We start from the raw sequence: 14486 nt of genomic DNA, 5'->3' as shown, positions 1-14486 counted from the left end.
AGGAATCCGTGCAGTATACACGTCCTCAAATCCACAGTTCTCTGGGTACTTGAAACCCTACCCTGCTCATTATGATGCACTACCATTCCCTAAAGGCTATCAGAGGCCAACTTTTGACAAGTTCGATGGAGTAGATGGCTCTCCGCATGAACATTTGGCTCATTTCTTCTCAGCCTGCGGGGAAACATCACAATCAGATGCATTGCTAGTAAGGCAGTTTGTTCAGTCCCTCAGAGGAGCAGCTTTTACTTGGTACAGTCAACTACAACCAGGTTCTATCCTCACATGGGACGATATGCAAAGAGCATTTCTGGCACAATTTGTCAGCTCCAAAAAGAAAGTCTCAATTATCGACTTGGCTGACACTAAACAGGAGTCTGATGAAAGCACCAATGAATTCATTTCCAGATGGAGGAGCTTAAACCTCCAATGCTCGGAAAAATTAACAGAGCTATCAGCAGTACAAATGTGCTCAAACAATCTCTTACCACAGATAGCAACTTTTGTCAGCACCGCAGAACCTCAAACATTCGAAGAGCTAGTCTCAAAATCTAGCAATGTCGAAAGACAAGTCGCCCGTAAGAAGATTATGACACAGAGGGCATCCTTTAAAGACCATAGAGTCCACAATATAGATGAGTCACTGGCAACCTTTGTCGAAATTGACACCAAGTCGAACAAATGCAAAGGAAAAGAAGGGTCTAGAAAGCTCACTCTCAAAGAAAGAAAAGAAGTCAAATACTCTTTTGATGATGATGACGTCGAACTGATTTTCAGTGAGCTCAACGAAGCACAATCTATCAAGCTCCCTGAACCAAAACGACAGAGTGAAGTCAACAAGACCGACGACCCCAGATTTTGCCAGTACCATCGAATTGTAAGTCATCCAACAAAGGATTGTTTCGTTCTGAAGAACATAATCCAAGAAATGGTCAACAACAAGCAAATTGAGGTGGAGACATCATCAGCAAAGTAAAATTGAAGTTTGTCTGCAATCTTATTTGCCTCTCAAAAGGTGCTACAAAAAAAAAAAAAAAAAAAAAAAGCTCGCTGGATTGAAAATCCGAAAGGGCGGTCCAGGCAAAAGTTAGTGCACAAAGCCCCAGAACTACGACGGCTTGATCCCTCAAAAGGGGTACGTAGGCAATCTAGCCTTAAAAACTAGATGCAGCCACCCAATCAAAAATATATCTCCATTCCTGATCAATCAGGAAGAAAGAGAAAATCTGATAAATGAAGCAGTGGGTTTTGCTGACCAAGCATGAAAGCCTAATTAACATGTGCATAGGACGAAAGGATGCAGATTGTCAATAAAGCTCCTGGAAGGATTACAAGTCAAAGAAACTCTTTGAGGAGAAATCTTCTCGAGGGAAATTCGAGTGAGGAGAAATCTTCTCCAAGACGATTCAAGTGAGGAGAAATCTCCTCGAAACAAATCTGAGTAAGGGGAAATCTTCTCGAAGTCAATGAGAAGGAATCTCCTCGATAAAGATCCGAGTGAGTAGAAATCTCCTCGAGCTTGATGTAAGTAAGGAGAAAGCTAGAAGTTCCCTCAAGCTTGATGTAAGTAAGGAGAAAGCTCTTCAAGAAAGATTCAAGTGAGAGGAGACCTCCTCGAGAAAAATCCTGGTGAGGTGCAATCCGTGGGAACTACGTAAGGCTTGATGCCTTAAATGGGTACGTAGGCTCCAGTCTCAAATTCTAGATCCAGCCACAAAATCCTCAAAATCACATTTTCTCTGCTAAAAGGTTGCAATATAAATGGCACAAAGCCTTTCACCTCTGAGACTCCTTGTACGAGTATAAACCACAACTGGCGAATTTTTTTTTACAAATATGGGACAAGTAAGTTGCAGTGAAGATATCATATGTCTAAGCACAAGCTTTCCTTCACAGAAAAGAAAAGTTGTCAAGCCTCGTACGCGCAAAGCTTTCCACGCACGACGCTTGAGGGGGCAACTGTTAAAGCATAAAAATTCATACTGTTTAGGCATGACCATCATCCACGGAGGTACAAGACTTGTGGAAAAAAAAAAATAAGAAGGATATTGCTGCGTTGGTTAAAAGAATAAGACCCCAAGCTTGGATAAAATCCTTCTTATTGACCATGTAATTCCAAGTTGATCAAGTCATTCAAATGTTTCAAAAGATGTTGACTTATCCATAACATGATCAGCTCTACTTCTTGCTTCACGTGAACTTTCAAATTTCAAAACAAGATAATCTTCACCTCCTACAAATGGAAGACCAAGTCAAGATAAAAGAAGTTTGAAATTCACAAAAGCCACCAGAAGCTTCAACGTGAAAGCTGGTTACTGCTATATTCATTTCAAATTGACAAATGTGATTATAACTGCAATTTGAATTTGAATTGGTAACTATCCTATCTCAAACTGATTCATTGTTGCCTATAAAAAGGCACGCTCTCTACAACAAAGAGGACACATAGGAAACACATCAAGAAAGAGACGAAGCCCTGCTGCAGAGAAGAGAAGTGTTCAGCAGTTTTAAGGAGGAGCCGACAAGCCAACGACGAAAAGGTTGGGGCCTCTCTGATCTACCAATGCTACTTCGTTTTTCTGTGCAGCATCTCTTGTCACTGGAGCTATGGAGATCCCCGAACGGTCGCAATCTCGTATATGATACATGTGTATCCACGAGTGTATGACCAATCGGTGGAATGTCATGTCATCTGTTCTGCAAACCAACAACGGTCACCACCAAAAGCCTTCTATCTCCTGCCTTCCTTTCCACCGCAACACAACAAATGGCCTTGCACCACCTGCAAACAAGCCACACAAAGAATTGACCAAGCAAGACAAACCACAAAGTATCATAATCGGTGTCTGGAGAGAAAAGCTCAGCCTTGATGTTCTCTTGGAGTGCTTCCAACAACCTGAAGGCGAGAAGGAAAGGAATCAGAAAATTGGGACCAAGCCGTGAAGCAGAAGGTCTCTTCACTTCTATGTGAATCCGGACTCACTTCCTCCACTAAATCCCAGCAAGGAAATGGCTTTCTGCTATCAAAGTTCCTGCCTGCACTTGCTGTCAAACTCCCTGCCTTCACTTGCACCTGCAGCATGTACATATACGATGCCTCTGTCAAAAACTCGAAAAGACTGATGGAAAGAATAATTGAGATGAACACTTGATTATTGTTCCCCGTCTAAAAGAAGAAGCTAGAAGAAGTAGACATTCATGAAAATGACAGAGACGAAGCTTTACACTCCTTGAAACAATAATTATCAGAGTGTGTTGCTGCAAACTTGCTCCCAGATGCTTGAAGGAACACAACATATATATAATGAAGCCGAGCAGGAAATGTTTGCCACATGCTTGCTTTGAATAAAAGCCAGGCAACAAGGACCACGAAACGACCGAGTTTAATGAAACTTTGATCATGGGGTAGTGGTTTAATAATACAAATGGCCATGACAAAGTGATAAATTCATGTTGCTTGGTGGTTAAAAGCTGATGAAGTGAACACACATCAAGACAAAATTTATTTGCAATTAAACATGATTGTCAAACCGTGATGTTGCTGTACCTTTGGACTAAAGACAAAAACTTTCAAAATATCCCATTAAGCAAATGTGCAGCAAGTTTCTTTCCAGCTACGTGTCTCTTTATCAATCAAAAGAAGAAAAGAAGACAATATTCAAAGGCTACAAGATTCCTCTAGTGCTCATTGTGTGGCATGAAATGAACTCTGCATTTTGTAATAATCAAATCTTGGCAGAAAGTAAAGGAAGACAAGCGGTGGTATCGCAGACTTGCAGAAGTTGCAGCAACAAAGTCATTTCCTCTTGGTCTTATCCTTTGTTGACAAGCTTTGGCGGTGGAAAGTCATCAAGACATATGAAGACAAAATGCTATTAAGGCCTAATCTATAAACTGTGGCATTCTGCCTTCTTTTTAAAGGGAATCAGTGGGAACCATTCGGCACATATCAAAACAAAAAGTACATTTAAGCATAATTGTCAACATGCAAATATGCAGCAAGTTTTGTATGGCCGTCAAATGTGGTGCAGATATAAGGTCATGGGTGTCCAAAGCAGTTGCAAGCTTTTCTACAAACTTCAAAGTACTGAAAAGCCTACTCCAAATCTCTAAGGCCTGACCACGAAGCTCAGCATGACGAGGTGCATGCCCAAATCAAATCAATGGATGCTACCAAATTTGGCGTCCAAAAGAAATGCATTTGGCGGGTTCAAAAAATGTATACACATCCGTCAAACAAAAGTCGGTACAAAACCGGAAATTCAAATTGTAATGAACTACAGTGGTTTGATCCCTTTACAGGGTATGTAGGCAGTCTAGCGACCCACTAGATGCAACCGCAACTCCAAACAGAATCCCTGACTCCACCAGTCAAATTTAGCCAGTCCCAAATGAATCACTGACTCCAGTCAAATTCTCCCAACACCACAAAAATCAAATCCATTCCAAATCACACAAATAAAGTCCAAACCAAATTCAAGGGCTTTAAACCCTTCCCCAAACACAAATTCAAAATAAATGGGTCATCTACCCATTTAAATCTCAAAAGCCGGAACTACATGTGGTTTGATCCCTCAAAGGGTATGTAGGCAATCTAGAACCAAATCTATCTAGATGCAACCGCGTCCTAAACACAAAATCGAATCCCTGGTCCACTTAAACCAAATTCGTCCCAAACACTACTCTAATTCCAAAATCAAAAGCCTCCAATGAGTCATCCACTCATTGGAACTCTTGAACTACGAGTGGCTTGATCCCTCTCCTAGGGTACGTAGGCAACCCATTCAAACATCCGGGTGCAGCCGCAAAAACAAACAAACACACATCCCATCAATTGGTTTCTTCATAAATGGAATCAAAGGGTGTTTCCCTGTAACAAGGGATTGTAATTAAGAGACACATTCTGTCTTGAATGGGTCGAACCCAAAATAATAAAAACTCTATTCACTAAATGAATACGAGTGAAATTATGTTGGGTGACATTTACGCTCACTGTGTGCAGATTTTCTCTCAACACCCACTACCCAAGAGGCGAGCTTTTTAACCGACCGGGCCGGTGGGCCTCCATTAGCCCACTTGATCCGTGTGCTTTTTGATGAGGCCTAGCTCGAATGATATCTACAATATGCCATCAAAATGGGACGCTCAATTAATATAGCGGGACTGTGACTCTAATAGGACGCTCAATAATATAGCGGGACTTGGACTTTGAGCGTCCCATCATCAATAGTGGGACACTCTATTGATATAGCGGGACTCTGACTCTAAGTTGAATGACATCCACAATACGCCCTAAGAATAATCATTAATCACCAACATGCATACCCAAATTGAAACATTATGGATCGATCTATCAATTCGAAAGAGGGTCCAGTTGTGAAGCAAAATAATTGCAATGTCTAGTCTGGGCATGGACCCTATATAGCACGTACTAATGGACCATTCATATGAACTAGTGAGATTGTTCGCGCTATGCTGCGGGTTCGGTGTCTTTTCCTGAATTAAATGCATATATTTACACATTTCAAAAATTGGTATTCTAAGCAGATCTGTATATTTACACACACTTTAAGCAGAAGCTGTTGTTATTCTAAGCAACACTATTTTTTTATATGCTGGTTACAAAAATTTTTAGTTGTCAAAAATATATTACATTAGTCCAAACCAACAGTGTTACATGATCTCTTCAGATCTGTCTTCGGTTGGTTCATCGTCTGCTGGCACTTGCTGGGACTGCTGATCGCTATAAATCATAATGACATAGTATTAATAGGCATCCATCATATAATGTAGACTATCAGAGGCAAAAAATGAAGAGTTTCCATGATATAAAACAGAACCTAATGATAATTGATTATTGTGTATGCAAGATTCCCAATTTATTAGAACTCTCCTATGCAGGTTGAACTATAAGGCCTCAAGTCCCATGTCTCATATTAGATTGAACTTTCTCAGTGCTTGGAAGATAGGTTTGGATATGAGATACACAACCATAAATAATTATGATAGGGAAAACTGAGAAAAAGGTTTAGTTCTCAGTACTTGGAAGATAGTTTTGAATATTACGTACACAGCCATCAATTATTATGACAGGGAAAACTGAGAAAAATGTATAGTTATATCTTTTGAAATGTGTGTGTATGCTATATTAACATATTTACAGCAATCAAAAACTTGTTGAACTTTTGACTGTGCAGATATCTAACATGGTACATGAAACATATGCAGATTCGATCATATATAGTACAGAAAACAAATGCAACTTGTGATGTAGGCTGAAATGCAGAATTAGAAGTAGATGGTATTTTGAATTATGTATACGCATCCTAAATCGTAGGCAGGTTGGATGAGAATGAGCCTCTGCCCTCTTTATTTTAATGGTGCTTTAGTAAGCGCTAACCAGGTGGTAATCTCAAAATATGAACTATTAGAGTCATAGAAGAATGGTAGAAAGTAAATAAAGGATATCACAAAATATGTTGCTCATGTAAAGACTAAAAAGGTTATTGCAGAGTGTTACCTTTTCAGTTTTTTGTTTGGCTTTGGTTTGAAAAGCTGTTTACCAGTTGACTCGATATTCCTTTTTTTTTTTTTTTGCTGATGCAAGCTAGCATGCAAGGTAGTTAAATTTACTGAACGGGGCTTGAAGAAAGTCGAAGTCAGCACTTACACTATGATGAGTTTCTCCTGGAAGGCCATTCAAAGAGGGGAATGCATCTCTAATTCTCTATCAAGTAAAAAAAAAAAAAAAAAAACTTATTGATTGCCTACGCATCATGAAATTGTATGGCGAGTATAAAATAACAACAGATCTACTAGAAATTTCCCCATTCCACACTGACTTCAATTAGTCCCTATTGGGACAAAGCACACTGAAAACAGTTGCTAATAGAATTAGCCACTATGCAGCCACTATTGAGGAATCAGCAGTCCCCTCTATAGCAGGTGTCATTGGGGCAATAGACACTGATACAACAATAGTGGAATCACGGAATCCAAGGTAAATTCAGCATCTAAATTCACACTGATATTAGTGGTTTTGGAATGCCACTAATATTAGTGGCAAATTCATGAGGTTACATTCTTGTACTATATATTGTATTTTAAATTGTATAATACAATAAATGTAGTAACTATAAATTTACAGATGCACCCATCAATATATAAACATCAAGACTTCATCCCACAGCTGTAACTCTTCTTTTGACACGGACAACCTGCACATTATATCAGGTCAATATCAGGTCAATTAGTTCTTATTCTAACAATTACACAGACCAAGTTAACATATACAAAACATTAGAGTGAAGCTAGAGGTGTCTCTTTGGTTCTGAACATGTAGTATACGAGGATATAATATATTAGCTATTATAGAAATTTAACATTCGAATAAACATAACTACAGAACAATAGGTATAAAAAACTGATGGACATGATACTGAAAAGGGATAGAAGTGCACATCTGCATATACACTCTCACTCTCAATTTCAAACCCTTTTGGTCATGAAAACAATCTGTAGAAAACATAGGAAATTAAATACCTCAGAGCCACACAATATTTCTGACCCAACTTTTGAAGCTCTGCCATTACATAATCTGTGATACCAGAAGTGCCTGTATATTTAAAAGACAGATAAACAATTAGAGAAAAATAAACAAGAGAAATGGAACATTACCGTGCATTAACTATCAAACCTTTTGGTCAGTATCATAAGTTAACCAATTTCTCTGAATCATTCTTGTTATATATAAAACTGAACATTCAAACCCAATTCCTAAGAAACACTAAACATTAATACAAGTGAATAACTCTATGACTCACACTTTGCATATGGGCAGTCCATCATTCTCTTCTCCAAATCCAACTGCAGAAAGTGAACAAAAACAGTTATATTATCCAATACAGAGAACTTGAACAAGCTGTAGCTTATACATGAAGCAATTAGCACTAAACACTCACCTTATTCTGGATAGAGAAATTGATAAAGTTGGCATCTACCAAAACCTTGTAAGGCGGCCCCCAAAGCAGTGTTGTATTGAAAGAACAACGCCATAGAAACATTTGGCCTAAATATAATTTTTGTCTTCACATTTTCCTAAACATCGGAAACATGGTTGTTAGCTATATATGCTCTAGAAAAACTATCACTTACAAGGAAATACAATTTCAAGCAGTTTTTATAATCAACCCAATTCATTAGACAAAACAGAGCAGTGATAAAAATGGTAACTAAACCAATCCAACACATCACAGACAAAAGTTCATAGAACACATAGAAACAGAGACTGATCTGCTAAAAGGTCTTTAGTAGGTTAGAAGTTAGAGTTTCAAAGTGCAGTACATATCTAATTATCTCAGAAGGTGATAGTTTGGAAAGTGAAGAGGGATTGATTTGACTAAAATTAATTGGGCGAATTCCCTTCACTAGAAGGCCAAGGTCATCCCTGGTAAATATGAATTCAGAACAATGCTAAGAGGACTCACTGTGAACTAGAATGGCCTGTGACAATTTAAAATGTTTTAGACAAAAAAGGAAAAAAGGAAAAGAAAGAAACACAAATAACATTTACATAAGTACTTACGCATAGGTTTTCACATTAGGCTGCAACCGCTTGTGGTCTTCAACCATCATGCCAAGTAACTCAGCAACATCTTGCACTCTACATATCATTTTATAACTTTGAGGGAATGACCAGTATCATAATAGAAACCAAAGAAAATTGAATCTTGAACTTGAAACAACAACTAATTTGTCAAAAATCCACATTATCAGATAAGAAAAATTGAAAGAACACAGGATAAAATGTAAAATTTCCAAATTTGATCTCTCAAAGAATAAACTTTGCTTTGCAACGACAACTATGAGTTAGCAGTACATTGTCACTTGAGCAATACGACAAAGCCAAGAGGCTAATCCGTGTCTTATATATCTATCATTATCACCATTATCATACTTATATCCATGAAAATTAAGAAATGCATGGACTAGTAAATAAATTAATCCATATGACACCAAGCTGACTGCTAAATTAATCCGTTGCATGCAAGTCTGACATGTTCATTTCATAACTTGAGATTGCTTTGTACAAAATGCTACAGGTTACAAATATTCATAACTCATAAAGAGACACAGCAGGAATAAAGTTTAAAAGAAAAGAAAAAAAAAACAATAAAAACAAACCTTCTCCATAATGCATGTTCTCAAACACGGCGAAAGCTATTTCGCTTCAACACACCAAAAATTTCTTCTGCCAGAAAGTAGATGGTTGCACGGCCTTATCAACCGCCTGCTCCACCAGTTTATTCAACCGCACCGATGCCGAGTCCTTTTCCGCCACCAAAGAAATCGAAGGGATTTGTCTCCCCATCTCTGTGTCCACCGATCCCAATCATCCCTCAAAATTGTAATTAGATTCAAAATCAAGGACTAATTAGCAAAATTACCCAAACTGATCAGTGCTTGGTTGCTGAAATCGGCGACGGTGACCGGAGCCTTATCGTATTCTTGAGAATCCCTCCTTGGCCTTGATGATAACGCCGTTTGGAACTCAACGCAAAGCATGGAAGCATGTCAATGGTGGCTTCGAGTTCTTTGTAGTGCTGAGATTGAAAACGGATGACAATTGTGATGGGTTGTAACAGTTACCCAGAAGAAAACACTAGAGAGGGAGAGATCGAAAATTAGGAGGAGGGGAAAAAAACTAGATCTTGTTTAGGTTTGGAGAGAGAGAGAGAGAGAGAGAGAGAGAGAGAGAGAGAGATGAGGGGAGAAACCTCCGGATCTAGATCTAAATTAGGTTTGAACTCTGAAGGGGGTATATTAAAGGAAGTTTTTTCTCATCGTCAGATCAACTCTTCATCACTAATCCGACGGTTATAATTAGAATTGACTATGGCATAGCCACGTGAAAGATTGCTGAAGTCCTACTTTTTCATTCTGTCAGTATTGAATCACATAAACAATGCCTTATAGTATTCTTACTCTTCCTTGTTGACAACGTTATCAGTGACGTACGGATTAAACAATTAATTGCTTGTATGTATTGTATACATTAGACACTGATGATCAGTGACAGAAAAAAAAAAACCACTGATTTTTTATATCAGTGTGAAACTATTCATTTTTTACACTAAAGGTTTTTAGTGGCAAAGAAAGAGGTGCTAATGGGGAAATTTCTAGTAGTGAGAGGAATGCCATGAAACAGAATAAATAACACATTTAGTACCTCAGTAGCATTCCAAACTTTCTTTTTGGACATATTCAGGCCAGGGCCGGCCCTGGGTATAGGCCCAGCAGGCTTGTGCCTATAGCCCCCAAACTTCACGGGCCCCCGAAATTAAATAAAGTTATATATATATATATATATATATATATATATATATATATAGATCCTATTCAGAGTGATGCCTCGCTAATTTCAGAGCGAGGTTAGGGTTTAGGGTCACTTTTTGATCGCATTTCCACATCTTGACCGTTCAGTTTTCAGCTACTAATGTATAGATCATCTCTGCAAAATTTCAACCAAATTGATGGTCGGTAAGCCATTGATAACTGTATTAAAGCTAGTACGGTTTAGGTTGGATAGATTCAGTTCGTCCACTGGTTTAAGTGAGTCAGATACCTTAAAAATCATCAATTTGGCTGAAATTTTGCATAGATGATCTATACGTTAGTACCTAAAAACTGAACGGTCGAGATGTGGATATGAGACCAAAAAGTGACCCTAAATCCTAACCTCACTCTGAAATTTCAAAGCGAGGCCTCGCTCTGGATAAAATCAGTATACACACGCGCACACACACACACACATGCATACATATATGTAAAAATAAAAAAAACTGGAGACATCTATCGATATATTGTCGTTCTTTACTTCTTCTTAGACGCAGCTACTCGTCGTCTTGTTCTGCCCCATCACTTCTTCTCCAGAATCCCAAATTCTCACATCTCTAACCTAACAGGTAATTTATCATCATCATCGATTCATCGTCGCCAACAATCATCATCATCTGCAATTAGAATTTTGATTTTCTTGTTCTTCATCTGTTAGTTGTTGTTTTATTGATTTTCTGAATTTCTGGTAGATTTGGGAATTGGGGCAATTGGCATTTGGCAAGAAGGATTTCTGAGACTATTCAGACTAACTGTAACGTCCCATATCTCAATTTACCCATTTACTAGTCATTTGGACGGTAAACGACAACTACTTTCACTTTTTACTTCGTTTCGATACTTTTAGTGGCCCTAAAAGTTAACTTTTTGTTCGGGTCAAAATTTGAGAAAATTTTCTTCATGAAAGTTGTAGAGGATGTTAAACCGAGCGCGTGCATATGTGGTACGTAAAAATCGGAGTTCGTATGCTAAAGTTATAAGCAAAAAAATGGAAGTTACTGTTTATAGTAATTTGTCTATAAATAGCCGAGTTACTGTGGTAAGTTTCCATTTTCGGAAACTTACCGAGCTCTCTCTCTTCTCTCTCCCCGATTCTCTCTTCCTCTCCGACCTCTTCACCATTTTCCGGCCATAACTCCTTCATCCGGCGACAGATTCTGACGTATAAGATGTCGTTGGAAAGCCCTCCTCCTTCTCTTCATTTCTGGGTTCGTTTGGTAGCTTAATTTGAACTGTGGAAGGTGCAGCAACAAGAAGAAGATGATGGTCACTGTAGCAGATTGAGGTCAACGCCGGTTTCTTCCGATTCCGGCCACCCCAGACGATCAAGTTAGGGTTCTTTGGAAGCGCCTTGGGACGTAGATGATGCTCCCCAAGTATTTTACAGCTATTTGATGTGAGAAGGAAGAATGGAAGATTTGAAATTCTGGGTCACTATTCACGAATCGGTTTCAAACTTCTCCTTAATTGTTGAGATATTTCTACTCATTTTCTGACTTTGTCACAGTTAAGAAAGTTGTTGGGTTTGTTGAGGAGGTGCTTTTGCCAAAATTTGGTGGCCATTGGAGATGGTGGCGGCGGCGGCGGCGCTTAGGGCAGCTTTTTAATTGCAATTTCTAGCTAGTTAAATCGTAAAAATGTCATAGAACTTATATTTGAAGTTTCGTGAAGTTTGGATGGATATTGAAGAGGATTGAAGGAGTTGAGATTATGGGATTTGGGATCAAATTTTAATTATCGTAAAATTATTTTCCATCCGGTAATTATTTATGTACGAATGATTGTTTACAGGACGAGGTACCGACCTATCGCTCGACGAGAATCCTTACGCTTGGATACCACGTTAGCCATATATTGTGAGTGGACTTTTGTTTTCTAAATAATGATGCATGCAGTTGTTTTTCCGAAATAAGTATTTATTTTTAATTAATGATCATATTATTATGATTTACTTTTGGGAAATTGATATTGATTTATCTTTATTTTGATTTGGGAAATGGATTAGCGATTTAAATTATTGTTTTAAGTTATCGAGCATATTAATTGGATTTGAGTATTCATTACCATCTATTGGAATTTCAAATTGAAGTTTGTTATGCTCGATTTGAATTTGTGATTTATGTGATTTTCGATGAAGTATTTTCCGAGGTAATTTCTGAAATTAAATATTGTTTTCATTCGTCGGTTTTTGAATTTCCCAAAGGATCTTCGAAAATGAGATTTTCGTTAGGATTCATGAATTTACTTTAACCTCGCATATTGGTTTATGAATTCGAGAATGTTTTGGCGTGCTCGGCCACGTCATTGGAATATTATTTTCTTCTTGTGAGATATTGGGGAAGCCTTACCGATTTTTGATTTTTCGTATGATTTTAACCCACCATACCTGGGTCGTATTATTTTATTGTTAGCTAGCCTATTAGTACTCCTCCCCACTTACTATGTGTTTGTGGGTGAGTAGAGCAGAGCATGGGATGATCAAGAGTGTGGGACACTCCGACCCGAGCCTGGGAGGCTCCCTTTTTAGCGTATGGTGATGACTTCTTCCCCATACTTTACTACTACTTGACTAGTAGGGCTAGTCCGATTTTTATTTAACCAGCGGGGCTAGTATGTTCTTATTAGTTTCGAGCTTAAAGAAATGTACTTTATAATTGTTGCATGCATCGGTTTTTAATGAAATAAATGTGGGAAAGTATAACTCCTTTTATTTTTGCAATTACTTATTTTTGTCCACTCACGCTAACGTTTTTATCTACTTTCCCCTGTGCCATTTGGTTTCAAATGCCCAGTCTGTAGAGTAGCTAGTTTGGCATAGTAGGATTTAAGGCATAGCATTTGCAGCAGTTGTTTTCATATTATAGGTTAATCGTGGAACCTACGTGTATTATGAATTCTTTTTCTCTTTTAGTTTGCTCTGATAACCTGTGGGACAAATGTTGTAAAGTTTGGGAGTTGCACATGTGTATTTGGTTTATGTTGTATGATTCGTATTTTAGTTGTAAATTGTGGAGTTGTTGTGATTTGGGGAGCAGGGCGGCTCCAGAAGAATAAGGATGGTTTATTAGAAGTGTGAATGTGTGTTACAGGTTTTCAGGTAGTCCATTTTAGGGGTGACTCTGCTGAATTTTTGGTAGAATTATTCCAAAGGTGGGCCCCACAGGGCCACCTTGAATTTCAGGGTGAAATTCGGGGCGGGTCCTGTCATTAGCACCGAAATTTTGTTGGGTAAGTCTAATCATTCTTTGCAAATTCAACTTTTCAATGAATCAATGATTAAGTTTTTTGAGTCTGTTTTCTTTACTTTTTTTCCTTGTTTGATTCGACTGAACTAATAGAGTTATAGAGATCATAACTGATTATGAATTATGATATAAGTGCATCCTTGATTCTTTGTTAATTGTTAATGGAATGCCGGAATGGGTAACTGGTACTAGTGCCGTAGTGCATCCTTGATTCCTTTTTTTTTTTCCTTTGGTATGCACAGACGACAAAGCTAGCACTCTTCTTATTTTACATATATCATGAATATATGATCAGCCTTCTTCGTTATAGTCATCATATTTTAGTCATTATATATTATATATTATATATATATATATCTGTGTGTGTGTGTGTGCGCGCTAAATTTTGAAGCTTTTTGGGGGACCAAAATAGTTTTTTTAGTGTGCAGAAGAATATTTTTGTTGAGTGAGCTAAATTTTTGTCTTTTGCAGGTTATAATATTATGGCTCCAATTAGAAAATATCCTTCTGGTGCTCACAAAAGAAAAGAGAAGCAAAAGAGAGATGCATTAGTTAAGCTTCAAGCCGGATCTCTTAGTATTTTGGTAAATGATATTGGGATTGCTATAGTGCTGTGTTACTAGTAATTGTATATTGTTTAAACTTACCAACTTACTTTTAAAGAGAGAGAAAATTGTGAATATATTTTAAGTTGGGGAGCCCCATTTTTGTTTTTCGCCTTGAGCCCCTAAAGACTCAGGGTCGGCCCTGATTCAGGCTTTCTGCAATCCTCTGAAAACAAAAGTGTAATTAAAGAAATACACGTTAGGAAAGAACAAAATGACAAATGGATCATAACATGCATAT

General features: G+C 38.0%; 1 protein-coding gene across 1 annotated transcript; it reads right to left on the bottom strand.

Moving 5' to 3' along the window:
* Positions 1-6913: 6913 nt before the first annotated feature.
* LOC121053083 (rRNA-processing protein FCF1 homolog) lies at positions 6914-9729 on the bottom strand. Its single transcript, XM_040519470.1, has 7 exons — positions 9447-9729; positions 9184-9372; positions 8585-8662; positions 7962-8097; positions 7824-7866; positions 7543-7615; positions 6914-7217 (listed from the first exon to the last, which is right to left on the bottom strand). The coding sequence occupies exons 4-7, from the start codon at positions 8061-8063 to the stop codon at positions 7157-7159; spliced, it is 279 nt and encodes a 92-aa protein (XP_040375404.1). The 5' UTR covers positions 8064-8097; positions 8585-8662; positions 9184-9372; positions 9447-9729; the 3' UTR covers positions 6914-7156.
* Positions 9730-14486: the final 4757 nt, after the last annotated feature.

The sequence above is a fragment of the Rosa chinensis genome, chromosome 5, assembly GCF_002994745.2.
Source record: "Rosa chinensis cultivar Old Blush chromosome 5, RchiOBHm-V2, whole genome shotgun sequence".
Taxonomy (NCBI): domain Eukaryota; kingdom Viridiplantae; phylum Streptophyta; class Magnoliopsida; order Rosales; family Rosaceae; genus Rosa; species Rosa chinensis.
The sequence above is the reverse complement of the archived record's forward strand: the minus strand, read 5'-3'. Positions and strand labels throughout refer to the sequence as shown.